The sequence below is a fragment of the Octopus bimaculoides genome, chromosome 20 (assembly GCF_001194135.2).
Source record: "Octopus bimaculoides isolate UCB-OBI-ISO-001 chromosome 20, ASM119413v2, whole genome shotgun sequence".
Taxonomy (NCBI): domain Eukaryota; kingdom Metazoa; phylum Mollusca; class Cephalopoda; order Octopoda; family Octopodidae; genus Octopus; species Octopus bimaculoides.
In genome coordinates, this window is record NC_069000.1 from 17258552 (window position 1) to 17270538 (window position 11987).

General features: G+C 36.9%; 1 protein-coding gene and 1 long non-coding RNA gene across 6 annotated transcripts in view; one reads left to right on the forward strand and one right to left on the reverse strand.

Annotated features, from left to right (window-relative positions):
• Nucleotides 1–11395, forward strand: part of LOC106879802 (copine-3) — a 23757-nt gene extending 12362 nt beyond the window's left edge. For 2 of the 3 annotated variants that reach the window (XM_014929509.2, XM_014929506.2), the window contains exons 8-15: nucleotides 447–545; nucleotides 739–816; nucleotides 2896–2955; nucleotides 4086–4219; nucleotides 5041–5147; nucleotides 6372–6514; nucleotides 7644–7901; nucleotides 11000–11395. In XM_014929509.2, the coding sequence (XP_014784995.1) occupies nucleotides 447–545; nucleotides 739–816; nucleotides 2896–2955; nucleotides 4086–4219; nucleotides 5041–5147; nucleotides 6372–6514; nucleotides 7644–7901; nucleotides 11000–11104 (984 nt within the window). In that variant the 3' untranslated portion in view covers nucleotides 11105–11395. The remainder of the gene's footprint in view (nucleotides 1–446; nucleotides 546–738; nucleotides 817–2895; nucleotides 2956–4085; nucleotides 4220–5040; nucleotides 5148–6371; nucleotides 6515–7643; nucleotides 7902–10999) is intronic. The other variant, XM_014929510.2, reaches the window with a different exon arrangement.
• Nucleotides 1–11987, reverse strand: part of LOC128250225 (uncharacterized) — a 25590-nt gene that overhangs the window by 5635 nt on the left and 7968 nt on the right. For 2 of the 3 annotated variants that reach the window (XR_008266300.1, XR_008266299.1), the window contains exon 2: nucleotides 717–769. This is a non-coding gene — a long non-coding RNA (uncharacterized LOC128250225). Of the gene's footprint in view, nucleotides 1–716; nucleotides 863–11987 lie in introns of those variants that run through there. The other variant, XR_008266298.1, reaches the window with a different exon arrangement.

Consider the following 11987-nt stretch of genomic DNA (forward strand, 5'->3'; position numbering starts at 1 on the left):
ACGATCTGGTATAATTGCTCACGTGTCATTTACTGACTCTTTCTATCTGCTGTAATAACTCACACATGTATCACTCACATACACACTTTTCTTTGTACGACGGCCTGTCTTTGATTATGTTCTTATATGTCGCATTCACACTCTCACACAGACATACATCTTTAACGCTACAATAAATATTTCTGTTATTCATCTAATACGGTTGTGGTCTTTCATTACTGGTCATCTATGTTATCGTCGCATAACATATTATATATATCATTCATTGATATATCTATTGTATGTTCGACCGTGTGACACGTTTAAATAAAAGGAGTTCTGTTTTTCCATTCGTCACCATTTCTCCTTTTATGAGTTCGCACGGTCGTCCCTTACAGATATATATAAATAAGATAGATAATAATAATAATAATAGTTTGTTTTTTACATTTCATTCTGTATTTCAGATCAACTGCTACGACTGGGATAGTGATGGATCCCATGATATGATTGGTTGCTGTGAGATGACTTTGTCAGAAATGATGCAAGCAAATTCAAGAAATGAAGTAAGATTATCTTAATAAATAGAAAAGATGGTTTTGGTTTTTAGTGATGGGTGGTTATCATGTAGTAAGTGTTCTTATCTCTTTTTCTTATTTCGAACAGTCACTTCCAACTTCAGTATAAGATCAGAAAGGTTTATGTGGAGAGAGGGGGGAGAGAGATAAATACTTTACTTTTTTTTTTCTTCTTCTTCAGGTTGTCAAGTTATGTATTCACCCCAAAAATGCTGCAAAAAAGAAAAGTTCTGGAAGTATTATTTTATATGCCTGTAAAGTAAGCAAACACTTTTTTTTACACAAACTATTAATCTCATAAAAGAGAAATAATTTGAAATTTATTAACAAGAGATTCTAAAAATGAGAGATTTTATGTAAACATTGTGTAACAAAATTTACATTTTTATTTTTAATTTTTTCAGTCTTTGGTCAGTAAATGTTATTTTATAGTTGCTTTTATCTAGGAATCAAAAGAAATGGCTACTATTCCCTTCAAACATTGTTTTTGTGACCTGGACATCAATGTTTTGAAAACTGACATATTTCCCATTACATTTCAGACACATTCACTGCTGAGTTGCTGAAGCAGAAATATTGTTATAGCAAATCTTCTGTCCAATACCACAGATTTTCTTGTCAGTTACTCGACCTTAACCACTTGAGCATGTCTCTTAGTGGCTGACAATACATGCATCTCTGAGATGAAGCATAGGAAAGCATCATAGCCATATGTTAGGAAGGATTCTTTGGGGTTTGAATAAATGTAACATAAGCAAAGTTTGAAGTAAACATTAGCCATTTTTCATACTTTTTAAGGGTAATCAAATAGGAAATAACAGTTGCTACCCAGGGACAAAAATTGTGATACATAGTGTAATAAGCAGCTATTTTGTGACCCCTGGGGGTTTTAGCGGAATTCACTTTGTTGCAAGCATTCGGGATTCGGGCTTACTTCTATCCTGGAAATAACTTCTTTCCTGTCCATTTCCCTTGTAGTCTTTGAGATCTTGAAAGAAGGCCCATATTTTTCTCAGCAAACACCCAACAACATTTTCTTAAAACTATAGACATGATTCAGTGATTACAAGCATTCTATTCTACATATGCATTCCATAGTTTTCATAGAAAGCAGTTGTTGTTGTGTTTCTACTCCATGTTCATAGAAGCTTATGACAAAGCATCCTATTTTTTTCTGGCACCAAGGGAGCTTCTACAGGGTTGCTGAACTTCCTAGAAATAACAGCCAAATCACCATCAAACCTTGTACTACCATCTTAAAGAAAGAAGGATACGTTACACAATGTATCCTTATATATGTCAGCATGGAAAACAGATGTTAAATGATAATGATGATGATAAGCTATGACACAGTTGTTGATGTTGCTTAGACCTAAGTCATCCTTCATTGAGCAGATCTACCATCAAAGATATTCTAGCTGTGACCATCCTGTCTTTTTCATTTGTGCAAGGAACTCAGGGCTACATTATTCAATATGTTGTTTCCTAAGACATTAGGCTGCAATTTGAGAGAGATTTGGCTGATGTTTTGAGCAGGTCAACAGTCATGTAGAGAATGGCTCAATACAATACAGTAAATGACATTGGTTGGGGCACTGTTGTTGATGTTTGACTTCTAGTCAACTCTCATTCAACTGACATGGTGAAAGATATCATGTGACTATCCAGCTTTTTTGGTTATTTTGGGGCCTTTTTTCTATATCAGGTATAGTGTATCCTTGACTATGTTGTTCAGTTTGTACTTTACTTTTTTATGGCAGTCCAGCAGCATAGCATCTGTAAAGCTGCATCAAATTAAATAGTTATGAAAATCTTGAGGAATACTGTTTAATATTGGCCATCATCATCATCATCATTTAACATGTTTTCCATGCTGGTTTGAGTTAGATAGTTTGACTGGAGATGGTAAACCAGAGAGCTTCCCAGGCTCCACTCAGTTTTGGTTTGGGGTCTATGGCCGGATGCCCTTCCTAATGCCAACCACTGCACTGAGTGTCTTTCACATGTCACCAGTACAGGTGTCTTTTATGTGTCGCTGGCACGGGTGCCTTTTATGTGCCACCAGCACAGGTGCTTTTCACACATCACTGGCACTGTCCACAACCACAATTTCACTTAGATTGAAGTGTCTTCTCAAGCACTGTATTTCACCAGAAGTCTCAGTCACTTGTCATCACTTCAATGCCATTTCACCACCTCATCCCATATCTTCTTGGATCTACCTCTTCCACAGGTTCCTTCCACATATTTATTTTTCACTATAGTACATAACATTTATTGCATGATTGCAACCTCAAATTTAAATGGAATATTTTCAAAGAGTCCGTTCTTCTTACAGGTGTCAATATTACCATCTTTTTTGAACTACATTATGGCAGGAACAAACATCAATTTTACGGTAAGACTCTTTCTTTTCTTCTTTTCTTTTTAACTGCTTTACATCCCTGCCCTAACTGAGTGTTTCCTTCCCATTACACCAATAGTAGTCTAGCAGTATGCAATAATTTACTACTAGCCAAGGCCTGAAATTTTGATGTGGTGGGGAGTATTCTATACCATCAACCCTAGTACATGACTGGCACTTTATTTTATCAACCCTAAAAAGGGTGAAAAGACAAAGATGACCTCAGTAGAATTTGAACTCAGAACATAAAGAGCCAGAGCAAAGCAAAGCATTTTGTCTGGCATTCTAGCAATTCTGCCGAAAGAATAATAGAAATAATAATTCTTTCTACTATTAGCACAAAGTTTAGAATTCGAGGAGAGAGGTATAGTTGATTATTTTGATCCCAATGCTCACTGGTGCTGAAAGGAAGAAAGGTAAAGTCAACTTCATTGTAAAGACAAAAGAAATGCTAATTGTCTGACATGCTAATGATTCTGCCAGCTTATTGCCTTATAGTAATAATGATAATGATAATAATAATAAAAATGGTTTCAAATTTTGCCTCAAGGGCAGCAGTTTTTTGGGGGAGGGAATGAGTTGATTACATCAACCCCAGTGTTCAACTGATACTTATTTTATTGACCCCCCACAAGGTTGAAAGGCAAACTTAACCTCAGTGGAATTTGAACTCAGAATGTAGCAATGGGCAAAATACTGCTAAGCATTTTGACCAATGCACTTACGATTCTGCCAGCTCACCACCTTAATAATAATAATGATAATAATCCTTTCTACTAAAGGTACAAGGCTTGAAATTTAGGGGGAGGGGTCTAGTCGATTACAGCGATCCCAGTGTTTCCCCTCCTACTTAATTTATCAACTCTGAAAGGATAAAAAGCAAAATCAACCTCAGTGGAATTTGAACTCATAGATAGCCTTGAACTTTTTCTATCCAAAATCCCCCTCACAAAACTTCATGGCCTTGTGGCGAAAATTTGAAACCATTATTTACAGGTTTATTTGCTTCAAGTCTCATTGTTCCAAAAGAGAAATTATTTCCAATTCTCTCAAAGTTTCTAAATTCTTATATGTATGTATGTATATATGTATTTATTAATGTTTGTATGTTTTTATATTTATAGGTTGGTATAGATTTCACTGGATCAAATGGTGATCCAAATGATGTAAATTCTCTGCACTATATACATCAAGAAAGACCAAATGATTACATGCAGGCTATACTTGCAGTGGGACAAGTCTGTGAAGATTATGACACGTAAGTAGCTTTCTTCTTGCTGCTGTTTAACTCTTGGTTTGGCTTTCATTGAACAAACAGAACTATGATGAACAGGGTTCAAACCCATCCTATCATGTCCTTTTCTTTTTATCTTTTACTTGTTTCAGTCATTTGACTGTGGCCATGTTAGGGCACCATCTTGAAGGGTTTTAGCTGAAGAAATCAACCACCGGACTTATTTTTTTAAGCCTGTTACTTATCCTATCAGTCTCTTTTGCCAAACCACTAAGTTACAGGGACATAAACACACCAACACGAGTTGTCAAGCAGTGGTGGGGGACACACACACACACATGCACATAAACACAGAAATACACACACATGCACACAAACACACATATATACAGCAGGCTTCTTTCAGTTTCCATCTACCAAATCCACTCACAAAACTTTGCTCAACCTGAGACTATAGTACAAGACACTTGCCCAAGGTGCCACACAGTGGGACTGAACCTGGAACCATGTGGTTGAGAACAGAAAGAGCTGGAAGAAATGCTGCTAAACATCTTTGCTGTTTTTATATTTTAAATCTGGTAGCAAACCAGGTTTATGGCAAGATAAGAGTGGAGGTAAGTCATTCTGAACTTCCTGACTAGTAATTAGACAAGTGAAAATGGTGGTGTTTTTGTTTGTTCAATGTTCCATATACCATTGCATGCATTGTAATTGTTTCCCTTAAGATTTTTGATCACCATTGCTTGCCTCACTTGTCCAACCCATGCTAGCATGGAAAGCAGACGTTAAATGATGATGATGATTTAAATGAGGAAGAAACTCAATCATGTACCTTACTTTTTCAGAGATAAATACTTTCCAGCTCTTGGATTCGGAGCCAAGCTTCCACCAACTTTTGAAGTATTCCATGAGTTTGCAATTAACTTTAACCCTCAGAACCCATTCTGTGAAGGTATGAACCATATTCTTATCACAATTAACTAAGGGCTACTTGGCATATAAATATAATGTGTGTAGTAGTAATAGTAGTACATAGATGTATGGCTGGATAGTTAAAAAGTTCACTTCTCAGTTACATGGTTCTGGGTTCATTTCTACAGCACAGTACCTTATGTATACTTCTATGTATGTGTGTTGATGTAAGCTGAATTGCAGCTTAACTGAACTATTAATAATGATACACTGGGCTTAAGGACCAGAATGTGTGGGTTTGTGTATGTGTGTTTCAGAGATAGTATCCACAAATTTGTTACTGTCATTTATTAACGCTCACTAGTTTTACTGAGAAAGTTTATTATACTTTTATTCTTTTACTTGTTTCAGTCATTTGACTGTAGCCATGCTGGAGCACCACTTTTAGTCAAGCAAATTGACCCCAGGGCTTATTCTTTGTAAGCTAAGTACTTATTCTATTGCTGAACCGCTAAGTTACAGGGACGTAAACACACCAGCATCGGTTGTCAAGGAATATTGGTGGGGACAAACACAGACACAAAAACATATACACACACACACACACGTGTGTGTGTGTATGTATATATATATATATATATATATATATATATATATATATAGCAATAAGAAAATGGAGGGGAATATGAGGTATTCATCAACTTGCAGACACTATATTCCGTACACTATGTGTACTCCCTTTTCTCAGTGTCCACTCCCTTCTTCTAACTTTACAATGTACACCCTCTTCCTCCTAGTCCTACAATATGTACACACTTCTCCCAGTCCTACAATGTACTTCATGTTCATGTAGCTCCCTTCAATGTACTCCATGTTCATGCAGCTCCCTTCAATGTACTCCATGTTCATGCAGCTCCCCTTCTCCCAACCCCACACTGTGTGCTCCCTCCTCCTTATGTGCACCTCTTCTCCCAGCCTTACAGTGAGCATCCTCTTCTCCAAGCCATACAAATTGTACTCCCTAGACATAGGGCCTGAAATTTTGGCAGCACTTAACTGGTAATTATTTCATCAACCCTGAAAGGATGAAAGGCAAAATCAGCCGCTGTGAGATTTGACCTCAGAACATAAAGACCAACAAAATGTTGCTAAGCATTTTGCCCGGTATACTAACAATGCTACCAGTTCATCACCTTATTAATAATAATAATAATAATAATAACAACAACAACAACAACATTAATAATTAATGTTTTATTTGCAGGGATTCATGGTGTTCTAACTGCTTACCAGAACTGCATTCGCCAGATACAGTTGTGGGGGCCGACAAATGTAGCCCCTATTATTCGACATGTGGCTAAATTTGCTTTTGCAGCGCAGAATGAAGAGGCTACAAAAGGAGCAGCAGTAAGGATTTGTTTTAATTCCACTTTCCAAAATGGAGGGATAATACCCATGGGGACAGAACATTATCAGGGTAGAGGGAACAATACTAAAAAGGAGAGAGGTTAGTACCAGGGTGGAGGGGGACATTACCAATGTGCGAGGATTCTACTAGAATGGAGGGACAGTAACAAGGTGGAGGAGAAAAGTGCCAGTGGAGAAGGGACAATATAAGGGTGGGCAAATCTGAAAGGATGAGAGGCAGAATTGACCTTGAAGGAATTTGAACACCAAGAGCCAAAAGAAATACTCTGAAATATTCTATCTGACACTCTAATAACTCTGTGAGTTTGCTGTTTCTGTAATTATTGTGTAATGGTAAAGTCTTTGCTGAGGTAGTGAACATTATTATAAGTGCTGGGCTGAAGGTCATGAGCTGGCAGAATCGTAAGAATCAGTAAAGTAAGTGAGCTGGCAGAATCGTTTGCATGCTGGGCAAAATGCTTTACGTTCTGAGAGTTCAAATTCCATCAAGGTTGACTTTGCCTTTCATCTTTTCGGGGTCGATAAATTAAGTACCAGTTACGCACTGGGGTTGATGTAATCGACTTGATTCTTTTGTCTGTCCCCTCTATGTTTAGCCCCTTGTGGGCAATAAAGAAATAAGAATCGTAAGTATTCCAGACAAAATGCTTAGCAGCATTTCATTCATTTTTATGTTCTAAACTCAAATTCTGCCAAGGTTGACTTTGCCTTTCATCCTTTCAGGATTTATAAAATAAGTACCAGTTTAACACTGGGGTTAATATAATCAACTGGCCCCTCTAAATTTGCTGACCTTGTACCAAAATTTGAAACCAATAATCAGTACTGGGGTCAATTCATTCAACTATACTCCTCACTCAAAGGTATTTAGTTATATCCCTTTATGTTCTGAACTCCAGTCAATGCTCATCCATATCTATAATCAAGTTTGTGCCTTTCTTCCTTCTATGGTCAACAACATTCAATGCCAGTTATGTACTGAGATAAATTAAATTGACTTTACTCCTCCCCACAAATCTATATTACAAATGGTTATTAATGTCTTTATCTCTGTTGGGATTCCTTATATGATATGCTGCTCATAGATGATATTCTTATATAATTGCAGGCCTATTTCATCTTGTTATTGCTAACAGATGGTGTCATTACCGACATGAATGATACTGTGGAAGCAATTATTGAGGCATCGAGCTTACCCATGTCCCTCATCATTGTTGGAATTGGTAATGCTGACTTCACAAACATGAATTTCCTGGATGGTGATGAAGGTGTCCTGAAGTCCAAGTCAGGAAAAAAAGTACAACGGGATATTGTGCAGTTTGTACCCTTCCGTTCATTTGTCAGGGTAAATATTGATGAACACTATGTACGTTTCTGAAGATTTTTTTTTTTAAACTAGTTAGCTTGGCTTAAGCTAGTTCCATGGTATTGTTTGTTGCCTCTAGGTTGCTTGGAGTAAGTGTCATGCTTATTTGGCTGAGGTACACGGTATGTTTAAGTTGCTGGGGTACATACATGTCATTTTGCTGCTGGAGCACATGTCAATTTACACTGCTGGGGTACATGTCATTTCATGTTGCTGGAGTATATCATTTTTATGTTGCTGGGTTACACGTAATGTTTATGTTGCTTGGGTACTTGTCATTTTATGTTATTGGGATATATATCATGTTTATGTTGCTGGGGTACTTGTCATTTTTATATCAGTGGGGTACATGTCATATTTATGTTGCTGGGGTATGTGTCATGTTTATGTTGCTTAGGTACATGTCATGTTTATGTTGCTGGGGTATGTGTCATGTTTATGTTGCTTAGGTACATGTCATGTTTATGTTATTGGGGTACACGTCATTTTTACCTTGCTGGAGCACATGTCATTTTATGTTCTAGTAGATTATTTCTAACAGTAAGCAGATGAGAAATAAACATTCTTCAACATACAACACCAATCTGCTGCACATAATTTTTCTGGTGAACAGAACTAAACTCAGTGCTGCAAATTAACAATTGAATGAATTTGATGAGTTTACAGTGATGCAGCTGATTAGAGTATTTATTATACTACTCTGAAGTACCTACATGAAACAATAAAGTAGAAGCCAATATACTTAAATTAGTGAACCAAAAAATTTTAATTAGAATTATACTCATAGAGAAACAATCATTATCTTAATGACTAACTTTTGTCAAGAAGAGAAGGAGAGTCAATTAAAATTTGTTAAAAACACAATCGTTACCAGCGTTGTCTTCTAGCACTTGTGCTGGTGGCACGTTAGAAAATCATTCGAGCGAGGTCGTTGCCAGTGCCACTGGACTGGCTCCCGTGCAGGTGGCCTGTAAAAAACACCTTTTTGAGTGTGGCCGTTGCCAGTACCGTGTGACTGGCCCTCGTGCCGGTGGCACATAAAAGCACCCACTACACTCTCAGAGTGGTTGGCGTTAGGAAAGGCATCCATCTGTAGAAACTCTGCCAGATCAGATTGGAGCCTGGTGCAGCCTTCTGGCTTGCCAGTCCTCAGTCAAATCGTCCAACCCATGCTAGCATGGAAAGCGGACATTAAATGAGGATGATGATGACAATGTGCTGTGAAGTGAGCTTGCTCTTAGGTACCTATTCGCAGTCAGATATATTGGACCTGCAAGAGTTATGTGTCTTTGTTATGGACACATCACAATACCAGTGTCAGAATTTTAACCAATCTCAGTTAATTGTCTTATTCCTTATCTATTCACAGATCAAATCTAAATTTAAACTATAAAAGCCATATTGTATATATACTCAAATATGAATTTTTATTGTAGCTACTATCTCTTTGAACTATGCACTTCCTGAAATTATTCCATTGTCCTACATATTTGACATGTGATATGGTCCAAAATCATATGCTGAAATTGAAATATGTCAAGACACAAAATAATATGAGTGTAAATAACAATTGAAACCTATCTTTTCATGGATATTTATGTACAATTTTATATATTTAATAACCAAAGAATCATTTATTTTACATTTATTCCAGAGATACATCTAATTCAATTACAACAGACACCGACACTTATACTCGATACATTCAATAAATATCATATAAATCTTTTGGAGCCAGTCTTTGATCTAATTCCAAGCCCTACAACATACACTTTACTTTCTTCTCCCAACCCTACAATGTGTGCTCCCTACTTTCAGTGTTCCCCCTTTTCTTCTTATTTCTTTATTGCCCATAAGGGGCTAAATGTAGAGGGGGACAGACAAAGAGATTAAGTCGATTACATCGACCCCAGTGCGTAACAGGTACTTAATTTATCAACCCCGAAAGGATGAAAGACAAAATTTGAAAAATTATAATTAATTTGTGCACAAAATATTTATGGGTTTATTATTATACATAGCATTAAGGCAGCAAACTGACAGAATTATTAGCATACCAGCCTAAAGCTTAGCAGCATTTCGTCCATCTTTATGTTTTGGGTTCAAATTCCACCAAGGTCGACTTTACCTTTCATCCTTTAGGAGTCCATAGATAAGTACAAGTTGAGTACTGGGGTTGTTGTAATCAACTTATTCCCTCCCCCAAAATTGCTGCCCTTGTGGCAAAATTTGAAACCAATATGCATAACATTGAGTAAATTTGCTTCCTGACAAAATTTTAATGGGTTTTTTTAGGGTGGGGTTTTTGCCAACTCATTTAATAAATCCCTTAGACTCTCTCATCTTCCCTTCCCTGCCCACCTCCAATACTATCCTCCAACCCCTTCTGTTCTATGAAATGACTTCACCTGCTTTTGGAGACTTCATGTTTTTAGTTAAATTAAGAAATTTTGATGACATTGAGGTGAATGCCTAGATTGTCTAGTGTGTAATTTCAAAGTCACTTAGCATACATTCGCCATTGGATGCCTAGTTTACTGCAGACACTGTTGGTGAAATCACTCCAGCCTTTTTATATATCTCCAGTTGTTCAAGTAATCTCGAGGAGGAGGAGGCATATTGGTGGATCAATATTTAGGCAGCGAGCTGGCAGAATCGTTAGCACGCCGGGCAAAATGCTTAGCAGTATTTCATCTGCCGTTACATTCTGAGTTCAAATTCCACCAAGGTCAACTTTGCCTTTCATCCTTTTGGGGGCTGATTAAATAAGTACCAGTTATACACTGGGGGTCGATGTAATCATTTTAATCCCTTTGTCTGTCTCTGTTTGTTCCCTCTATGTTTAGCCCCCTGTGGGCAATAAAGAAATAAATATTTAGAACATATTGGTAACTGGTCCTTTACCAATATTTGATTAGCTTGTTTAGGGGATGAATATATGGAGCATTAATTTCAAGCAAAGACATTGCAGTTATCTATTTTCCTCCCTTGTTTCAAATCTACCCCCATTTTTGTTCACCTTAACTTTATTTCCCTGGAAATGTTTATCTTCATATGTATGTGTATATGTCTTTAACAATATAACTCTTCTATTTCAGAGCTCAAATGCTGAACTAGCACGCCATGTTTTAGCTGAGGTACCAGGCCAGGTTGTGTCCTATTTTCGATCAAGAAATTTGATGCCAATAGAAAAACAGACATAGGACTTTTCTGCCTGCCTGTCTGTCTGTCTCTCTCTCTCTCTCTCTCTCTCTCTCTCTCTCTCAATATGTATTAAAGTTCACACTTCAATGAAATATTCTACTCTAAGATGATTATAAATATTTCATCATGTTACTTAATCTGCTGATCAATTTCTTCACATAACACCAAATATTGTCAAAGACAACCTATTACTGCACAAAATCTTTCCCAAATAAACAATGATTTCTAACATAAGCAGAAGATCACAAATTCGGGGTAAAGGAGTTAAACTTTCAACCCCATGTACTTCACTTGTACTTTGTTTTATTAACTCTAGAAGGATGAAAGGATGATGACATCAGATTTGAGCTCAGAATATAAATAGCAAGTTTCCAAGTAAATAATAATAGGTATTTCTAATTTTTGACACAAGGCCAGTAATTTTGAGGGGAGAAAGAAGTAGATTACATCAATCCCCAGTGCTCAACTGGTACTTATTTTATCAACCCTAGTCCTTAACTGGGACTTAGTATATCAACCCAAAAATGATAAAACCAAAACCAGTCTTAGTGGAATTTGAACTCTGAACATAAAGAGCTTGAAGAAATGTAACTAAGCATTTTGTCCATGCTGATGATTCTGCCAGCTCACTGCCTCAACAACAACAACAATAATAATAATAATAATAATAATAAAATATTCAGACAAATACATAACAAAAACACCAGGACTTACAAATATATATAACACAGAAAATTGCACTACTGGGCACTGCACACATCCTATGCAAAACACTTTCAATACAATAACCATAAGAGCATCACAGCAAACCACAGCACAAACCCAAGGCACACAGAGCTGTGCTCGGTAGTGAAGTGAAAGCACGTTATAAAAATAAAACTA